This window comes from Centropristis striata, chromosome 8 (genome assembly GCF_030273125.1).
Source record: "Centropristis striata isolate RG_2023a ecotype Rhode Island chromosome 8, C.striata_1.0, whole genome shotgun sequence".
Classification (NCBI taxonomy): Eukaryota; Metazoa; Chordata; class Actinopteri; order Perciformes; family Serranidae; genus Centropristis; species Centropristis striata.
The window spans coordinates 10,748,661-10,770,632 of NC_081524.1; the positions used below are offsets into that span (position 1 = coordinate 10,748,661).

At 38.6% G+C, this 21,972-nt stretch overlaps 1 protein-coding gene across 1 annotated transcript; it reads right to left on the bottom strand.

Annotated features, from left to right (window-relative positions):
• Positions 1-2,278: 2,278 nt before the first annotated feature.
• slc2a3b (solute carrier family 2 member 3b) lies at positions 2,279-14,543 on the bottom strand. The gene is made up of 11 exons (XM_059338726.1): positions 14,424-14,543; positions 13,699-13,856; positions 9,755-9,859; positions 9,140-9,300; positions 7,963-8,203; positions 6,987-7,149; positions 6,567-6,754; positions 5,484-5,588; positions 5,289-5,390; positions 4,985-5,188; positions 2,279-4,902 (listed from the first exon to the last, which is right to left on the bottom strand). The coding sequence occupies exons 2-11, from the start codon at positions 13,720-13,722 to the stop codon at positions 4,660-4,662; spliced, it is 1,536 nt and encodes a 511-aa protein (XP_059194709.1). The 5' UTR covers positions 13,723-13,856; positions 14,424-14,543; the 3' UTR covers positions 2,279-4,659.
• Positions 14,544-21,972: the final 7,429 nt, after the last annotated feature.

A 21,972-nucleotide genomic window follows, 5' to 3' on the forward strand; every position in this document is an offset into this window, starting at 1 on the left:
CAAGAGAGAGTGACAGAGGGAGGAGGTTGAAAAATTAATAAACAAGTTTGTCTCGTCTCTAAAACAACTGTCTAGACACGTCTAACGATGTCAGTTTTAGCTCTTCTCCAAACGTCTCTCACAGATTTCAGCAAGGCCGCCTGGCAGACTGTGTCTCAAACTGTGGCATCCCTCACATGTCTGGACACTGTGCTAACTTGCATTTTTCAAGCTGTGGCATGTGAGAGTGCCCAATTTCTTTTCCCTTTTTTTTCTTGATCCCTCTCAGTTCTACCTTTTATGGAAAATGAATATAATTTAGACACATTTTTGGATGCTCTCCATCCTCTCTCTTCCTCACACCCCCCCTCTTCTCCCCCTTTCCTCTCAGACACACTCCTCGCCTCACAGGATTGCTCATCCAGACAGTATCTAGACACGCACTTAAACACACACACATGCAAACACACAGAGCTAAACACCCCTCCGGCTCATGCACGCCACTCTCTGGTCAGACCGCAGTACTGCAGCTTGTTGATGGGCTTTCATGCCCCAGTTCACTGCATTGAGAAAGACTTCAGTAGACTCTTGCAGGGAGATGTTGCCTATTGGCTTGACACAGTTAGATGGCCCCATTCCCAGCCAGCCGGGGGCCCTTAACCCAAGGCTCTTTGCTCCAAGAGGTAAAATGAAGAGGGAAATGGATCACAGTCCTCCAGTCATTAAATCGGAGAATTAAAACTTCTTAATCCATTTTCAGTTTGTTCAGTTTTGTTACGAACCCTGTGCCAGTTCAAATAAAAAGTCTGTTATTAGGTATGTTTTTCAGAGCTGAAACGATTAGTTGATTAATAAGTTAATCGTTAAAGGCATACTATGTCTCAAATTAATGTACAACGTAATGAATTAATTGTCACTTACAATTTATAAACACAACATTAAAACTTTGCCCATCCTCCTCGGCTCAACGTCGGACGTTTTGGAACGAAGAAAAGAAAAAAAATACGGGCAGAGGGCAGGTCTCTGCAGATACAGACAGCGCCACACACTTCTAGTGGGTCATTAGTGATGAATAAGAGGGATTATTTTTCTATGAGCTTTACATTGCTTATATAAAAACCCTGCACAGCATACCTTTTACTTTTTAACATACATTTTGGAAGGAAAAGTGGCCAAAAATCTGTGGTCTCAGCTTCTCAGATGCAACTATTCGTATTTAAGGCCTGTTCTTCTGTTACAGTAAACCGAATATCTTTGGGTTTGTGACTGTTGGTTTGACGAAACAAAAGATTTTAAGAGGTCACCATGTGCTCTGGCACCAGCAGCTCTACAGCTCGCTCTGCCGGTTGGACGGTCAGTCGGTTCACAAAAATGTCCCCACCCTTTAGCGGCCACAGCTTTAGCCTTAAGAGGCTGACATTTTGCATGTAGGTCAAGTGCATGTGAGGTTGCATGATTTAATGCATGCAATTCACACTTTTGATATTTGCTGACAGTCATTCATTGACCCAATCCGCTTGTAAATCATAGAAATAAAACGTTTCTTTAAACTCTGCAACTTACCTGAGTGTCAGACTTTTAAAACCCCACTGTGAACCAAATGAATCAACGTTTATTTAAGGAAAATAATTGGTTAATGAAGTGATGATGAAAATAATAGTTGCAGGCCCAATCTTTTTCACTCTCCTTCCTAAACAAACAAAATAAAAAACAATACACTTGGGATCTGACTTCCCTACAACTACACTCATAAAACTACTGCAAAGCCCTGTAATTTTAGTAGAATGTTTTCTTTAGAGCAGCAAGTACATTTTCAGGGGAATTCCTCTTTGAGGTAAATAATCTCTTGCGTCTCTACATGTGTTCTGGTTTGGCTTTTGAAGCTGTGTGACCCAAGAGGAAAACTGACCTCATAACTCCTCCTCACGCACGCACTCCTTAAAACGTCATCACAACCATGAATAAATCTTTTTAAACCCAGCTATTAAGCAGTAGCAGCAGCCACAGAGAGAAACTGAAGTCTGGTTTTCAACTCATGGCTTTATTTCAGTGTTTCAGGTGGTTGCTCTTAGCTCTACAGTGTGTAACTGCACAGCTGACTGAGGTTTTTTCGTGGTGCAGAAAAGGAAATGGAGTTGCCACAGTGCAGTGGGTACCAGACGAAATGCTTTACAAAGCTATTACACTTTGTCTTTAGCACAGAGACTGCAATTACATAAAACATTCATTGCTTTGACTTGTAGCATTACAGACGGAAAAAAGCAGGCTGTTTATGCTTATATTCAAATCGCACATTCCCTTAAAAGATGGACAACTTTATTTCCTTTTTAGTCTCTCAAAGCAAGCGGCACTCATTATTACAATAGGAGAACAAAGGACATTATAATAGAAAAACAGTAAAGGTCAACTCTTATGTGACTCTCATACACATGCAACCACACTCACTTTTCACTTCAGTTTACTGTTACCAACATAGTGAAATTCACCAAAGCAAGAGTGCAAGAGAAATCAGTGGATGTAACAGATGAAACAAGATTATGAGACAAATAACCAAACGCCATTCACATCCTAACACATACAGTATATTTACATGTAACGGAGCAACAAGCAGTATAAACAATCATAGAAAGTAGTCCGACTGCAAAAGTGCAAATGAGAAATGCAGCTAAGCTCATTGAAAAGTGCTTCCTTATGAGTGTGTGCGCACATCTAAGGAGAAGATGCAACTGTACAAACATTGACACACTGAAACATTTATAAGCATGTAACCTGTGCTCTAACAGTTGATCATGATGCAGTAAATGGAGATTCTACAATATATACATGTGATTTCAGACAATTAGAAATAAAAACAAATAATAAGACATTTTTTGTGCGTTAACCACTGAAATAAATACATTTCATTTAGTGTTTTTACTCAATAGCACTATCCCACATGGGTAATACAGAATATTGTTTTAACGTGATAAATGTGTTATTTTATTATCAGAATGTGTATGAATACATCGTTCACACGACTGTTTACCAAGTGCTTTTGATGTGATGTAACACTATTTTAGGGGTTGTAAGATATTTTTATTTCATGGCTTATGAGGCAGAAGTTGCTGCTATGATGTTAAAAGCTTCAAGTGCAGTGATGATACATTTATTTTCTATGCAATGACAGGAGGAGTATAACACAAGTAGCCACCTGAGGTTTTTTTAATCCAACTGCAGTAATGCAAACTGTAAACGACTGTAAACGACTGTACTACTGGTTGAAATAAAATCATAGAAGAGGTTAAGTTGTGTTTTTAAAATCAGAAAGCCTAAAAAGGGACTTTTTTAAGGCCTGGCAGTGCTAAACTACACCTCATTTTTATACAAACGATATTTGATGCAGACAGTACTCATTTACAGAACTGTCCTATTTTTTGTCAGCAGACTTCAAACAAACACAAATATCTTTCTCTCAGGGGACATTGTGCTGCAGGATAAATAAAAAAGCTTAAACATATTTATTTTAAGTCTATAGTCAGTGCTGTTTTTGCACATGAAGGGGAAAGGGACTGCTGTGTAGCACCTCTATGTTTATTCTGTCTATTTAAGACAACATGGCTCCTTTCCCCTGGCAGCAAGGCACATCAGGCAGGCAGACAGGACAGCAAGTCCAGCAAGTCTTTTTTTTTTTTTTCTGGGTCAAACTCCATGCTCCAAAACCGGCTTTTCAAGCTTGACCTCAATACATAACCCCCCACCAAACCACCAAATCCTACAACCTTTTAACACTGGGGGTAGCTGAAGACCTAGGATTTAACACTGAACATATGTTGATCCTCTTATATGGCAGTATGCGTGGAGCTGGCAGTGGGAATGTCAACAAATATTAAGTACTGGTAATTCAGTTAAGTTCGGACCCTGTTTAAAGCAGGATTACATGGAATTCTGTCAATTATTTTAGCATGCGTGACTGGACTTTTTTTTTTTTTAAAAGCACCCAGCTGCTCTTTCGTCATTCATGTGTTATGAAATATAACTCCTTGCAATATCTGTTGCCACATATCCAATGCATGGTACGGCTCAACTTGACTTGACTCTCTACTACTTTTCTCCAATGTGTTTCCCACTGCGGATATGCCACCTCAATGTAGGTGGGATCGTTAGCTGACCTTTGTGACATCATGAAACAGCCTGTGACATCATCTTCAATGCAACACCTGCTGTATCCTTTCATCAGCAACTAAACAGTGGAATGTCTGCACTTGTGTACGGTGTAGTGTACAACTTAGTTTTGAGGGCTGCCAGTTTTTAATATCTGGGGTGACTGAAAAACAAATTGTGGTTGCTGTTGTTGTTGTGCGATTGATTGTGTAGAGAAGCCATCCCTCAACAGACGAGGAGACCTATGTATCCAAATCTAGAATGCTGTTTTACCCGTGGCCTCAGATGACTCCAATGGCTGATTATAACAGTCAGGAGCAAGAACGAACAAGTATACGAACGTATAGCATCGGCTCGCTCAAAACCTGAACTGAGTAGTATCAACAAAGGTACCAGGTATTATTCACAACCTTTCCTAATAAAAAAAAAAGAGGCAACTCGAGTTGAGTAGAGCCGTGGCGTACCATGCAGTGGAAATGCAGCATATGTTTTTAAAACCTGTGATCTGTGTTGTTGTGCCCTAAATTTTCCTTCTTCTCTCTAAGGAAGATCCACCATGGGAACTTTGTCTGTGGGGGACGTGGGGACAGGTTCTTTGCTCTCTGTCAGCCCGGCCACCACCGCCTCAGACACCGGAGAAGGTTTCCCTGCGCTGGCAGCGAATCCCTGAGCGATGTCGTCAAAGGTCCGACCTCTGGTCTCAGGCACTCGCAGGAAGGTGAAGATGAAGAAGAAGATGAGGAAGACCATGAAGATAATGAAGACGTAAGGACCACAAAGTTCCTGAGAGAAGAAGAGAGATATGATTGTAACTACATGACAAAAGTCAAACTGAAGAGGTTACTGAAGAAAATGTTGTCCATACCTCCAGTTTAGGGAAGCCCAGGCCCACCAGGAAGTTGGCGGTCCAGTTGGAGAAACCAGAGACGGCCATGGCGGCAGGTCGCGGCCCCTGGGAGAAGAGCTCAGCCACAATGAACCAGGGAATGGGACCTGGACCCATCTCAAAACTGGCAACAAAGCCAAACACAGCCACGATGGCAAGGTAGCTCAGAGAATCGTTGGTCTTCTGCTCAGAGAGGGAAAAACAAAGACAATGAGGACAACATGTACTTTTTTTTATTTTTGTAACTTCACAGGACAAGAGGAATCATGCAAACATCACTCACCACCAAAGACAGAGAGATGGTCATAATGAGGGCAAAGATGGCCATTCCAGCCAATCCAATCAGATGCAACGTCCTTCGTCCAGCCCGTTCAACCAGGAAGAGCTGGAATCAAGGCAAGAAAAATACTGATTAATACTCCAGTTAATGTAAAGCATACTTTATATTGAGACGCTTTAGGTGCATTCAGACACTTACAGAGACAACAGTAAACACAGTGTTGACAACTCCAGCTCCTATGGTGGCGTAGATTGGTTGAGTCACACCAGCTGTTTCAAATATGCCTGTAGAGTAGTAAAACACCTAAAAGGGAGAGGCAAAGACAAAAGAGTTACTACTGAAGTTAACTATTTAGTGAATACAATTCATTATGTTACTTGATTTTTTGGCCACTGGGGCCAGGGTTTTCTGCTTTAAACACAACACTGACATATTAGCATTTTGGAATTTATTTAAGAGTTTAACACAACTGATCTGATTTTCATGAAACTTAGTGGGAGGGTGTAGCATGGACCAATGAAGAACCCATTTAATTTTGGTGCAAATTTGAATGAAAGGGTTGAAACACAAATCTTTTTTCAGTTTCATTAATATGTGAAATACGACATTTGTGCTGCATTTATGTGGTGTCACAATGATTTTCTGTTGTTTGGTGCTGTGTAGGTGGTGTACAGTGTTGTTGTTTTTTTAGTTGTTTTTTTTTAGTTACAGTTAAAAATAAGCTGTTGGAAAAGATTTGTCTTTGTTTTGAGAACTATGAAAGCAAAACAGTGAGCTTAAAGACCCTGAAACACTCTGTAGAGTTGAAGGGAACTGCAGAGTTGGGTTATAATAACCAACTGGTTATTGATCCATGATCCATTTTTTAAGTAACATAAAAATATTAAGTGCAGTGAGCTGCTATTAGCTGCTGTGCTGGTGAGTGTTAATATATCTGTTAGAGCTCTATTGACGTTGAGGTCTTAAGCCTCAGGCTGCTTCAGCTTTACTGTGATTGTCAGGTCAGACGAGAGAACGCTAACACGTTTAGTCAGCCTGGTGAAATGACCTTATTAACATCAAATACGCCTGTGTTTGTCTCTTTCTATTGACACTCGGTGGCTTTAATTATTCCACTCAATCTAACATTGCCTGGAGCGAAAAAGCATCTCTTGTCATGTGTTCATCAGGCACATCAATATAATTTCAGTGAATGCTCCTTTGAAGATTCCTGTATGAAATGACACTTGATAATCATATCTCTAACACTGTGCTGCATTATAGGATATGGTGTTCACTCACAGCGTTGATACCAGACAGCTGCTGAGAGAGCTGGAGGACTATAGCGATGATGATTGGTTGACGGTAATTGCGGGAGCGGAAGAGTTCAGGGATGGTCACTTTCTTCTCCATGGCCATCTTCATCGCTTCTTCCTTCATCTCCTGAAGATCATCGCTCACATCCTCAGAGCCGCGCAGACGCACCAGCGCTACAGAGAGAAGAAGAGATGGATGTATTAAGAGGAAGTAAGTACATTTTTTTGTGCAAATATGATATAAAGAAAGACTGGAATGGTCTTGGAACATCATGTGGTAAAATTTTCATAAATCACAGGGCCACGCTTCAATCCACAGAGCATAAAAAATTCAAAAGTAATTCTAAATTCTGTCTCATTAAAACCTGATGTTGCCGTCTTGTTGGCAGAGTGTCTCAAAACTGACCTTTTCTTGCCTCTTCCTCCTGGTTTAGCACAATAAGCAGGTAGCGGGGGCTTTCAGGACAGAAGATCAGCATGATGCTCTGCATTATGGCGGGCAGGACGGTCAGAGCCAGCAGCAGAGGCCACAGAGCGTCTGAACCAAGCAGGAACTCCAGACCGAAGATCTAAAAAAAAAAAACAGATAACAGGAGATGATGCACCTATAACGACTCATGTGAGGTGAGTTTGAGCTTCATCACACCAGAATGAGCCACTTCTCCAGGAAAATTATTTTTCTTAATAGCATCTGAGGCTGTTCCCAGTTTCCTCAAATACAACCCATTGATTGGTCATTGAAACATTTAGAGATGGGAGAGATTTAAGTATTGTGAGATTTGAAAAATTAGACTGAAAGAATACAATATGTTTAACTTTGTATTAAAAAGCTGGTTTTCATCTCTTCCCTAGTTTATTGGTTAAAAGTATTTGTACAAAAGAAATTATGATATTTCTTCCCTCGTCAAAATTTCACTCAGTGGGATGTCCAAACTTTTAGTGGTTAAAAAACGTTTAAATTTCAGAAGTTGGAAGCATGAAATGTCTGTTTTAGTCAAATTCTTCATATGTTTTCTGTACAAATCTGTAAAAAAATTTAGTGAAATAAAAAGTAAGTGCTGAGATGTGGTGGAGTAGAAGTAGAGAGTTGCATTAAAAGACTCAAGTAGAGTACAAGTACCTCCAAATTGCACTTGAGTAAGTGTACTTAGTATCTTTCCAACTCTGCCTGTATGTTACTTGACTGATCAATGGACTTTATATTAGAAAACTGCCTCATTGTGTTTACTGTAATGAAGGTAGCGTGTCCAATGCTTTGCAACACTTTTATTTGGATGGATATGAAGTTTTTCAAGCAAAGCTTATACATTTCGGCCACATTGTTTTGCAGAAATCCACAGCTCTTGCACAACACAACACCAATAACATAATCACCATCGTACCTGTGCCACCAGGATGCCAATAACGACGCCCAGCTGGTGCAGCGTGCCGAAGGCTCCTCGGACAGCAGTGGGAGAGATCTCGCCCACGTACATGGGTGTCAGTCCCGTGCACAGACCGCAGAACACTCCGATGACGAACCGGCCGATAATCACCATCTCAAAAGATTGACTCACACCCGATAGTCCCATCAGACCCCCACCGATTAGAGCCAGGATGTTATTGAACAGCATGGACTTACGCCTGGTGAAGAGAAACAAGGAAGGAAGAAAGACATGGTTAGTAAATGTTACAGGGAAAAAATCAACTATATAAGGTTGCACAAGGAAGTGAGGACTGCAAATAAATATTGATAATATGTCTACCACAATCTCCCAGACTATAAGGTCACATCCTCATATATCTTGTTTTGCCTGTCCACCAGTCCAAAACCAAGAGTAAGTAAGAACAGTGGTGAACGTTGAACTTTGAGAGGCTTAAACTAACAAATGTTTGCCCTTTTTGCTTGATAAATGACTAAAATGATTAATCTATTTTCAAAGTTGCCAGATAATTTACTGCCAATTGACTAGTGGAGGGAAATTATTATTGCTTTTTGCTATTCGTCACATTCTGTAAAGGTGTACTAATATTCCTAAAAAATGACCTGGTTGATTGATTGTCATTTCACATTAGCATTTTAGCATTTACATTAACAGCATTTCCCAATCCTCTCATGGAGGACAAATTGTCCTGCATGTTTTTTGACCTCTCCATGCTCCAACACAGCTGACTTGATCATTTGAATCAGCTGGGAGAGATCTAAAACATGCAGAACAAGTGGTGCTCCAAAAGAGGTTTGGGAAAGACTGGAGCGATTAGTCAATCAACAGAAAGATCATTTCCAACTATTTTGATAATTGATGAATCTCGTACAAAAGTGGCAGAGAAGGCTGTTTTCAGGCTCTCAACTCTAAAGATTTCCTTCTTTGCTCTGTTTTATATTATATTAATGGTTTAGACTGACAAAACAAGACATTTGCCCGAGACTTTGAGAAACCTGAATGACATTTTAAAGACCAAACGAATAATCAAGAAAAATATAATCAGCAGATTAATTGATAATGAAAATAATAGCAAGTTGCAGCCCCTTCTTAGATTCATTTTCTGCACCACAATGTTAATTCCTGATTTTCTCACCTGCCAAATTTGTTGACCATGGCTCCGACAGAGAACGACCCGATCATGCCTCCCACGCTGAAGATGGCCACAGCGAAGCTCCACACCATGGTGTTGGCTCCGGGGCTGAAGGGTTCCCCGTACCGCTCCTCCGACACATTCTGGAAGAACCTGCGCAGTTTCTGTGAAACCACACAAAAGAGGGGCGGCAAAGTTAGACGTGGCTGCTTACAAGTAAGTGTTTGTGGTTTAGGATCAAACCAATTCATTTGACAGACGTGACAGAGCTTGTGCTCAACTGTGAGTTTTTGACACATCCACATGGGGGCAGTATCGCTTATAGCTTGCCACTTGGCAATGCTGTGGTCACAAATGAGGCCTGACATGTCATGTCAAGCCTCCTTGCAAAATCAGAGATACAGGACAAGATAACAGCATAAAATTCTTTTAAAATGACAATTAATCATTTGAGTTATTGCAATATTCACATGAGAAGATGTGGTTTCGCATCTATTATTAATCCCACTCTGTTAATGGTTGTCCCCCTGTCGTCATAAAACATTAAAAACACTAAACGTCCATTACAAGAAGTCATCCAGCAAACACACACATTCAGAAACACACACACACACACACCTGCTCTGGGGCATTGATGACCCCGGTGTTGTAGCCAAACTGAAGCGAGCCGATGACCGCTGTTGAAACGCAGTAGAGAAGATATAAGGTCACCCTCTTCTTCGGCTGTTGAGAGAGAAAAAAACATGAGAAATATAAATGTTTTTTTAAAATGAGTGGATGGACTTCACATACAATTACCTCCTCAGTTTGTGTGGTGGACATGGCCTGTTCCCAGCTCTACAAAGCTCTTGTTGTTTATAGTGACACTGGTAACACACGCACAATGAGCCTTTCTGCATCTGCTCTCCCTCAGTTTTTTTCTGCACTAACAACTCCAGCACTGCTGTGAAACAGAGGTGTTACAACACTGCACAGGCTTCATGATTTGCAGTTTTGAGGTATTTCTCAGCTAAGTAGCTAAAGACACCATGAGAGAATAAGACTGAATCCTATTGTGTTGTTCTCCTGCTGGTTTCGGAATTAAAGTGGATTTAGCTCATAATAACAAGCTAATACACCTGACAGTAATCCCTAACATAGCAGGGCATGCTGGGAGCGACATTTACTATATGTAAAAGTGTCCAACAGAGCAAGCAGAAATGAGTAATTGGTTTAAATTAAGTTTTGGTTCTAAGTCTACTATGTGCAAGCGTAGTTTCACTTTGATTCATTGTATCACTTCTACATTTACTGTAAAACACAGTCTTTCTGAGAACCTGTGCAAAGGTTATTATATGCATCCAAAGTCTAACGGTCTAAACAGGCTCATTAATGAAAGGAAATCCATTTTAATCAACCAGTTTTTTCAAAATCCGCCCCTGTTTCAACACTGACTCGACTATGCAACATCAGAGAAACATTCATGATGCAAGTTAATACGTTGTTTTCCACAATTTGTAATCGTACTCGAGTTAAAAAAAAACAGACACAAAGACAAGCACAATGAGCTTTGTCCCAATGTTTTTCTGTACATGATAGCACTATCTGGGCGGATACATAAAAAATTCCTCTAACGTCATGAAGCAGAATGTTCATTAGTAACAAAACTGAACTCAAAGGGCCGTTCAAAGAGTCTCCCTCTCCTAAAAACAATCTGTCTGTTCTTTCACCTAATCAGCCAACTCCTCTTTCTGCTTTACTGAGATCCAACAAAGAACTTAAGGTGCCTTATTGATAACAAACAAAATGTGCTTTAAGTACATTATATTTGTGGATGCTCCCTTTAGGTACCTATTAAAGTTATGGCCACACATGTCTGAATGAAACAACACACAAGAGGAAGTGATAAAATACTTGAGAATTTCACCATAGAAAGATGATAATCAGTTCTAATCAAGCTACAGTGTATTTATTTGGAACATCATGGCCTTGTCTCAAAATAAAACAAGCTGCACACACTGATGGTACAGTTATGTGAGCTGTATGTGACGGACAGAGAGTATCTTAACAAGCCTGACACACAGGAAGTGCTGCACACACGACAACGTGATAGGGAGGTGGAATAAAAACTGGTTAAAAAAAGTTTGTGTGGAGTGTAGCGAATTTGATGAGTAAAAGCTTCATGTGGGGGTGTGGTTGTGTGTGTACATATACGTGTGGGCTTGTGGCATAAACACACCAGTTGCATCTGCAGAGACATGTTGGTGTTGGGTAAGAGTCAGACAATATTATTGCATTGTTAAGCCTTGTGCTATAGCTATGGCTCTAATTAGGGAGTGGCCGACTGAGTGAGGATAACATAAGGATATATGTTATAAATCTGATGCAACTGACTCAGAGGTTGTATCAGTGGGGTGTGAGACATTGTGGTTGCACAAAAATGTCTTCATTCTCGTGCATTTGTGTGGTTCACACTTACAAGCAGCCAAGCATATAATGTCGCTCAGTGTCTGCAGCGACATACTACAATATAGTGCTTTGTATTAGAACACATATTGGTTTAAATTTGAACATTCTTTATGACATTCTGCTAAAATAAAGGTATGATCAATATGTAGCCACAACAGAACACTAGTCCATACACTGACAACTCAAATTATCTAAAATGAGCTTAGAGTACTCAGAAAATACTGACATTTGAACATGCACAATTCATTGACAGTTGGGTCACTTTAAACCTCAGTTTTTACACTTTATTATCCTAATTAGGTGGCAATGTTTGCAACAACTTTCAAACCAGTGAAATCTGTAATCTTAATCAAAGTAGCAGTCTGTTTCATTTGGGTGTCTGCAATGGACTCATCTCTTCCAGAAGCTGCCACAAATTGACTTTTTATCTAATTTAAGCCACATTTTTATGTGACAGATTTAAGATATTGGTTCTTTTTAACTTCATGTTTTACTGGATGAAGGATTTGAGTGATCAGTCGTCTAGGTCTTAATCATCATCAATCAATCGTCATCAGAGAAACAAGCTGAGCAAATGTTGGCAGCAGCTGTCTGCTGAACAGCGTCAGAGAAACACAGTTTTTAGTGTGAAACTGCTTTATTCAGTGTTTCTACCAGTTTTAATTACTGGGTCCGTTTGAGGAGACCTCTGAGGATAATTTGGCTCCTTGTAAAAACCTCATAAACATTGAACACTGAAAGAATCCTAACAGAGGGGAGCTGACTGCAGGTGCCACAAGCTGCAGCTGGACCATAATAAAACAATATTTTGTCGTTGTTCTGATTGATAGACCCTATAGCGACAGAAAATTACATATTGTGCATTCAATGTGGTTATTTACTGCACTCTTTTTCTTCATTTTCCCTCGTATGTTAAATATATATATATCAATCATCAGTTCAAGCCACATGCAGTCAGTGTATTTCAACAGTTTGCCTCTGTCAGTGTAAGAAGAAAGAGTCTGTATTGACACACCTTTTCTTTGACACTCAGCTTCCACATTCATGTCATCTTGCAATCATCGTTTCAAAACCTCTCTCTTCAACCCATTTTACAACACTTTCTTTTCTTTTGAAGACCCTGAAATTGGCTTGATTTTCTTCTGTTATGTTTTTGATCATATTGTTTCGACCCTTTCTTGTATCTCTTTATCATAAATGTGACTTTTGCACCGTGCAATACATCCTAAAGAAAGAATATTGACTAAAGAAAGGCATATTTGATTGTGATCATTTTCTGCATACAAATTGCACAGGTCTTCCTAGAGTGCATGCTAGTATTCATTGTGGCTTGTTGGACTGTTACATCAACTCACACGGTTTGTAAATTCTTAAGTAACAGTCATGAAGATGAAGTAACTGCTTGTTTCAAAAGACAAACCACGTTGAAGGTTTGTAAAGACACATGATAGCAGGCAAATTTTCAGCCAGTGAAGATATTCTTTACATTGCAGAAGAGTTAATGCATTCAAATTCAAAGTTCACCATTTGCTTAATAACACTAACTCTCCTTTGCCGCATGTTATCACCAGAAGCACACATATTCCCCTTTCCTGTCTTTGTGCTGTTTTAAGCTGTCAATCTTTGCCTCCTTTTCCAGATCTCTCTTTTGTCATTTTACTATTCTGTTCACTAGTCCCACCTTGCCAGGGATCACACAAATAAAAGCAAGGAACTCAAACATATTCAAGTTCAAACTTGCCATCCCTTAGTCCCGTCTCACACTATTTCTCTCTTAGTCATCTCCTTCCTGAGTGCTCGACTCTCACCCCATCCCCTACTCTTGCCAGAGAGGAAAAATACAGGATTGCCAGCCTGTAACTCGTAAACACTACATTCTCATTCATTAGGATGTGTTGGCACAAATCAGGCTCAGAATAAAACAAACAATGGCAAAATGGCTGGCACTCTTCCTCAGGAACCAGTGGGAATTACGGCAGACAGCTTAAATGAATGTGTCTGAGAAGATTACAGTAATGAGCAGAAACTGTACAGTAGTTTGAGACATGCAGGTTTTGGAAGTTTGGATTAGCAGCAGCAACACTTTGCAGCAATAGAAAAAAAGTTATATTCACCTTTTCATCCTCCATCCGCTCCATCTTTGCTGCTTGATTGAAGATATAAAAAAGAGAACTCTGTGGACTTTTTAGATTGCAAACTGAAGCTTCTTAGACGGAGATGTCTCTTCTTGTTTGTGCACACACACCTCTGTGTAAACAGCCAGGAGAGAAACCTGAAAATAAGCAAACACAAGAGCAATGTGTCAATTAGACAAATAAAAAATACATGGTTAAAGAATCTGAGCAACTATCCCATGGCTCATACCAGTGAGGATCAGACCACAGAGCTGCTGGGCTCAGATAGAGTGGAGCACTTTGACTGCACTCAACTGAATTCAACAGGAGTCGGTGCCCAAAATGACAGTAAACCCCTCCCTCCGCTTCCGTATTCACCCTCCTCTTCTGCTCGCTCTAATCATGAAATCAAATGAGGGAAAAATTCTCTTCAAATTGAATTACTGTCGCTTTCCTTGTTTTTATCAATACGACGCGTATAACACCTTCTCAATGGGCTGCGCAGACTTTTATAACTCACAATGCGCAATGGAGCTGCAGGTGATGCTGTACTGATCAACTGGATTTTACTTTTCTTTTTTTAAGTTTGTTACAGGCAATAAACCATACATCTAATAATGTGAAAATATCAATACAGACGTTTACTTCAAATTAAAAATTGTTGACAATTGTTAAAACCCGCATAAATTAATCGGCAGGGTGATTAAAAATAAACATTTGTTTACCGTTATATGGGATTTATGCCAGCCTCTGTGTATCGAGAGAATCAGTCCTGTCCAGATGTGTTTGCTCAGACAGATGTTCAGCTCTCCCTCTTATCTGTGTCTTTTATAAGGTTGTACAACTTCCCCAACACGTTTCACGTGCATTTTTTTACTCTTTACGCACAGGGGGGAAGCTCCCTATGCGTAAAAAGCGCAACAAGAATTTCCCACCAAGCTGACTCACTTCACGTTTAACCGTTGTGTGTCGTAATGTCAGTGGGAGCGGCGCAGAAGCATTTCCGCTCAGCTGGAGAAGTGGGACGTGCTCGGGCGGGCGTACAGTACCGAGCAGAGATGGAGAACAAACGGTGCCGGTGAAAGGAGGCTCTGTGCTGCTGCTGGCCCGCCGGCTGCCCACCGGGGGCGCGAGAACAAAAGGCAATGTGCACGGAGTCCAGATACAAAGCCTGGTCATGCAGAAATCATGAGACCGGCTCAGTGGGTGGCAAACAAACGGGGTGCCCTGCTAATTCTTCATCAGCTATGTCTAAGCCTCACAGCCCACCTAAATCCCAGTCTGGAATTTGACAAGTTCTCCAGAAAAATACGAGTGAGCAGGGCCATTTTTAAATCCACTCGATGAGCAGGTTGGGTTTCTGTTTAATTGTATTTTAACATTTTGTATTGGATTTTAATTGGAGGTCTTTGACATGAGTATGATCTTAGATTATAGGAGGCAATTTGGCATTCCTGTTAAATGTTGATTTGATTAGCTTTTTCTGGTTTGGTAGATGTTTTCTCTAAACCAACAAGGTGTGACAGCATGTCAGGTTTCAGATCTCACATCTGTTATGGAATGCAAACATACAGTCTTGGTAAAAAAAAAAAAAAAAAAATTATATATATATATATAATATATAATAATTTCTTCAATTTGTTGTTCATTTTTTCTAATTCCTGGTACAACTAAAGGTACATTTGTTTGGACAAACAAAATGATAACAAAAATAGCTCACAAGAGTTTAATTTAAGAGCTGATATCGAGCCATTTCCATGGTTTTCTTGACAATGATTTTAGTTATTTTTTCCCATGACTGTAGAACAAAACAGCAGGTTAACAGCCAGCACAGATCTTTAGCAGTAAATACATTTATTATTTAAAAAGAAGCAGCGCACAACTCAAAAGGGCACCTCTTTTACACTGTATTTGGTTTATCTGGATGCAATAATTAATACAAATTAAAGCATAGATGGATGATTTACAAAGTATTTTGGCAGGTGCTTTTTTCTATTCTCATCTATGCTTGCTTTTTGTTCAAACCACAAAAAATAGCCTATTTTTATTTATGTTTCAACATAATTTTTATTTATGTTTCAACATATTTTTATTTATGTTTCAACCCCCCCCCCCCCCCACTCAGCCCAGGGGATTTATCACATGTCAAGAATACCAATCTATAGAAGTTGAATTTTCCACATTATATTCATTTAATTCAGCTGTCTGTACATTTTATTTCCCAATGTGAAGTTGTTGTTGTTTTAAGTAGTCAGTTGAAACTCATGTTCTAAAGCTGGACCAGGCTGAGGACGTGACCTCAGTTTCCTCAGTTGCAGCTTCAGCCCTGATCAGCATTATAAACCCTCTAAAATATGCTGGATTAATTATGGAGTAATTATGTGTTGGTCTTAACTGATCAAAATCAAAAAGTCCTCATTACCAGCTCATTTTCTATCAGTAGAGGTTACTCTAGTTTAACATTTAATCATGTATTTGATTATATAAACTGCAGCCTAGATAACAGTCCAGTCAGAGACATGTTGGACAGAAATACACTTACTCACTTCTGTGGAAAATGAGTGGAAACTCTATTTCTGGGATTGACATCAAATCTAAATACAGAACGATTATTCATTACTTATTAATGTGTCCAGTGTGACAGGGATATAATCCTACATCCAGGTGTCTTATACCTTGATTGTTTGCTCTTACTCTTCCTTTAAGTCGCTTTGGATAAAAGCGTCTGCTAAATGACTAAATGTAATGTAATGTAATGTGTCTCCTGTTTGAACTCTAACTCTAACTCTAAGGGTCTAACTATCTTTGTGGCTCATTGTGAAACTCAGGTTACAGTTTCATGATGAGAATTTAGACAATTCACTCATAAGTGCATAACAGGAAAAGAGCTGCAATGACGTAAACAGGAAAGAGTAAGCAAGCGTTACCAGGAGGATATCTGAGCTGCAGCACTAAACAAACCACAACAAGTGGTGAAGAAGATATCAGATCTTTAACTCAAGTAAAAGTAAACAACAACAAGTAAAAGTCCTCTATTATTTTCAAGTCAAAGTATCACAATATGCTCAAAGTTCTAAAATTAAAGAACAAGCAGAGTATCAGTATCATGTATGTTGAATTACACTATTTTATTATAGTTATTGATGCTTTAAAACATTCATCCTACCCACTCCGGTCCCAGCAGACCCCTGAGGTGTAATACTTTGTGTCAAATCTAACAGGTGCTTTATTCCACCATTCTAGTTTTTCATGACTCTGTCAATTCATTTGTTCCCAATGGCTTCATATCAGTATTTTCTAAAAAAATAATAATAATAAATAAAAATAATATTTTGGTAGTATGAGAGTTTAATTTAGTATTTCAGGTAGTCGAGGTGGAGCTAATTTCTTTCTAAAAAATATACTTCCAGCTGTCTGGCAATTCACCAAGGGTTGAAAAAGGTCTTCATGTATAGTAATAAATGGTAATATATTGTTGATTGTATTTTGTATCAATAATATTAATCTACAATAGCATTATGATTCCATAAAATATGATAAAACTTCATTGTCAGTTTACACTAAAATTTATTTTTCAGTTTTCAGTTTCTGTTAAATAAAGGTATTACATAAATGTGCAATATTTCCCTCTGAAAATCTAGTGGAGTAGAAGTATAAAGTGGCATAAAATGCAAATACTAAAGTAAAGTAAAATTCATTTGAAAGTATACTTATGTATAGTACCTAAGAAAAAACTTTCCACCACTAACCTTGACCCTGTGTATATATGGCCTTAAATATGACCTTATGTCATCATACATACAAGGCCTTCACAAAAAAGTTGAAATTGTGGCTTATCAACACCTACAGCTGCCAACACTAAAAGATAAGCCTGTTGTGTTGTTTTGATGTTATGATAAAATGTTATGTTGTGATGTTGTATGTGATGTTGTATTTTTTCTTAATCGTATCGTAAGTGTTTGGATGTATATTTTGTATATTGTACGTATTTTTTTATTTATTTATTGTTTGTTTTTTGTTTCGTAATTCTCAGCTTTTTTACATCATGGCCAGGGGACTACAGATGAAAATAAGCCTTCTGGCTAACTCTGGCTTTTTTAACCATGTATAATCATGTGTTTTATGAAATTGCACGGTCCCCTTTTAAATAAACTAAATAATAATAATAACAATAATAAAAAGTGGTTCCCAAATGGTGTGCTGCGGCACACCGGTGTGCCCTGAGACAAGTCCAGGCGTGCCATGACAACTATACACTATCAATGGCTCACAGCAGTATTATTAGCCAAAATGAGTGCCTGCTACTGGCAGCAGGAAATCATCATGTCCTTATACCTAAATGTTATAATTTCTATTTCAAACACGTGGTTAATGTTGTCAAGCGGTCGCAGGTTGTTTCGCTTTAGGTACAAAAAGAGTTAGATGGAGGTGCTGTGGCTTGGCTGATCGACATCACTTGCACCTGCTGAAACCAACAATAATGACCCGTATGAGCCTTTGGTCAAAATGACCCATCGCAGAGCATTCGAAAAAACCCAACATGTAGTTATATATAAACAAATGGTTTGCGGTGGTAAAAAAAGGCTACAGTTTCGATGAACTTGCCGATGAGGCTATAAAACCACTGATCTATAGGTTTCAATCAAAACATTTCCTAGTAAGGCTTTATAGAAGACAGTAAATAAATGCTGGAAGTGAAGTTACAGGGTCAACATGATTACTGGAAGTAGTAGTGAAAGAATACGAATACAGGTGTGCCTTGTGTTTTTGGCTTGCACTTTGGTGGGCCTTGGGCACAAAAACTTTGAAAAACAATGCTTTAGAAAACCTAAAAAACAGCCATACTTTTATGCCACTGAAATATTTTTCTTTAAGTTGCTACAATCAAATCAGCAATAACAGTTATACACATCACAGCTTTAACAGCAGCCTGTGTTCCTCTTTATGCAGAAAATGGATATTCATCGTTGTACTCTTTGGCAGGTAGATGGCTATTCTGTGCCTCAAGCAAAAAGCTTACATTTTTATCATTCAGCCTTACATTATGTTTCTTAGTATTGTATCTCATGAGGCCTGCCAGCAGACACAAGCCATTACTGGTGTGTGTTTGACTTGTCATTGAGTTGAAACAGCCTGAGTCCTGGGGCAAAAAGTGACCGGAAATCTGCTGTAACAGTGGATTTGCTTGAGAAATGTCAGGTTCTGTTTAATGTGAGGGTGTTTCCTTCCCTTTCTGTGTGCAATCATCTTCCTTGGAATCTCAATTATTTAATTCAGTTTTGAAATATACACCAAAATAAAAAGAGGAACTGATCAGGTTCGGTGCCCTCGTTGAGTTTTCGCAATAATACTCTCATTCTTCGGAAATACACCTCCCCGCCCCAGCATCGCATCTAGATCCTTGGACCCGTTTCCAAGGAAACCGATCCTGCAGCATCTCCTCTGGTGACCTGGCCTGAGTGAGCAAATCAAATTATAAGACATCTGCAAAGAGCAAATAAGGATAGACATGGAAACAGGTACAGAGAGAAAGAGAGAGAGAGGGAGAGAGAGAGAGAGAGAGAGGGAGAGAGAGAGAGAGGGAGAGAGAGAGAGAGAGAGAGGGAAGGAAGTGAAGAAAGTTAGATGCACTCACTTTGCTCACTTTGTCTCTCTTTTGTGCACACACACACACACACACACACACACACACAAAGCCCATCACAAACCACATCCTGTAGCCTGAGCTCAAAACGCCTGTGTGCCTCATGGACTCTTGCCAATAGTTTAATAAAATATAAAAATGTCTCCCTAAATGTACATTCAACATAAACAAAGACGGTTTGTTCCTTTGTTTTGCTTTTTGTGACCGTAGTAGTGCACCAGGTCAAAACATTTTTATTCTTTTTAGATGTTACATTAAAGAATAACTTTTCTATATTCATAACAAGATTACCTTTAACAATGTCTGAATAGAGGAGAACAAAAAGTGTGGACAACCCACGGTTTCCCCCCTAAAATGTTCTATTTGTTAGATTAGGACTCCTCTCCCCTCCCATAAATACTTCATGTTACATTATTATTTTCATCTGTCTTTATACTTCACATCTTTGGGACTGTATCTCTAAAACGTTGCATATTCTTGCTACACTTTATACTGCAATGAATGCATACCTTTGCACATTTCTGCATAAAACCACTTGTAAAAAACAGCGGAACTCTTCTTTTTTAATGTAAATGTACAGATTTTTTTATAGTTTTGTAAAAAATAATATTTTTGTTACAATTTTATTCTACATTTCTTTCTTTTTGCAGTTGTTTTATTGTTTTTATTTTATTGTTAATTTAATTTCCTCTTACTAAATTCCTTTAGTGAAAACTGGGCAGTTAAGGAAACCAAACTATAATTATTTATTAAGCTATTATTATTATTTTCAATTTTTTTACACTTCATTGAACCTATTAACAAAGTCATTAATACATCAAGCAAAAATATTCAAATGCAGTCAAGTCATGTTTAAAATATCTGCTACAGTGTCAGATGGAAACATTTTAAATGATGTTCCATGATTTTATTCAACATTTCCTTCACTCAGCGTGGAATTTAAGTAATTTGGTAAATGTGGGTTAATTTGTGGGATTAATCATTATAAACATGTATTCATAATGACAATCTGGTGGTTTAGGGCCAACAGAGGGCTGGAGTAATGTGACAACAGTTTACTGGAGGAGTTTCTTGTTCATATTTGGTGCAGCAGTGCCACCTTGTGTTTTAAGTTGGCATAATGTAAATCATGCTGACCCTGACCTGATATACTCCCAAGATAACATAAACACTTTTCTAACTTACATAGCTTTCTTTGCTTTTCATGCTGTTTCACTCACGTTATTTTAGTTTACCACCACAACTATGACAGTCTGTCAGCAACAAGTAAAGGCTGGAGGTAAATCTATCTGGTCTGACAAATCAATGCAGGAGAAGGGAAAACACCCTCTCAAACGTGTCAGGGCGTATTTTAAGCATAGCTGAGGTAAAAAGTTCCCAGTGGAGAATGTGCCGATGCTACTGTAACTCTAAGGGTCTACCTATCTTTGTGGTTCATTGTGAAACTCAGGTTACAGTTTCATGATGAGAATTTAGACAATTCACTCATAAGTGCATAACAGGAAAAGCAGTGGCGGTTCAAATTAGTTTTACTGTGGGGGCCAAGCAGGGGCCAGTGTTTAATCAGAGGGGCACATTAAAAACAGCAAAGATGATATTTAATCATTCAAAACCTTTATTTCAGCTTATTTAAAAAATATACTTTAAATATATTTGGAAAGATACAAATACATTGATTGAAAAAATTAGACTTACCAACAATAATAACTATTTTTTGTATGACATTTCTCATTTTTGTGCACAATTACTTTTTTTATTTTGCAAGTGCAGCACAGTGAGAATTATCTTTTTATATATACACATACTTTTTTTATATGCACAATTAAACTACTATACAATGTACACATTCTGGGTTCATTTTGTGTACAATGAGATATTGTTTGAACAAAAAATAGGTAAAAATTGTTCCGTCTCTCATCTTTATAAATTGATCATTTTATTATTAATTTGACACAGGGGCCACAGCAGGGGCCAAGGGCTTCTTCACAGGGGCAGTGGCCCCTGGAGGCCCCTGTGTAGAACCGCCACTGAGGAAAAGAGCTGCAATGACATAAACAGGAAAGAGTAAGCAATCGTTACCAGGAGCTTATCTGAGCTGCAGCACCAAACAAACCACAACCAGCGGTGAAGAAGATATCAGATCTTTAACTCAAGTAAAAGTAGAAATACCACAATGTCAAAACAGAGTAAACAACAACAAGTAAAAGTCCTCTATTATTTTCAAGTCAAAGTATCACAATATGTTCAAAGTTCTAAAGTAAAAGAACAAGCAGAGTATCAGTATCATGTATGTTGAATTACACTATTTTATTATAGTTATTGATGCTTTAAAACATTGATCCTACTGACTCAGGTCCCAGCAGACCCCTGAGGTGTAATACTTTGTGTCAAATCTAACAGGTGCTTTATTCCACCATTCTAGTTTTTCATGACTTTGTCAATTCATTTGTTCCCAATGACTTCATATCAGTATTTTCTAATATATATATATATATAATATATATATATATTGGTAGTATGAGAGTTTAATTTAGTATTTCTGGTAGTCGGGGTGGAGCTAATTTCTTTCTAAAAGATATACTTAGCTGTAGCTGTCTGTGGTCAAATGGTAATATATTGTTGATTGTATT

What these genes read in the sequence shown, in the direction of transcription:
- slc2a3b (XM_059338726.1), bottom strand. Translation starts at nt 13,722, where the DNA reads ATGGAGCGGATGGAGGATGAAAAG. An exon ending in AGCGGATGGAGGATGAAAAG is followed by an intron (nt 9,860 to 13,698) that starts GTGAATATAACT and finishes CTCTCTCAACAG; the next exon opens with CCGAAGAAGAGGGTGACCTT. An exon ending in GGAGGAAGAGGCAAGAAAAG is followed by an intron (nt 6,755 to 6,986) that starts GTCAGTTTTGAG and finishes TTCTCTCTGTAG; the next exon opens with CGCTGGTGCGTCTGCGCGGC.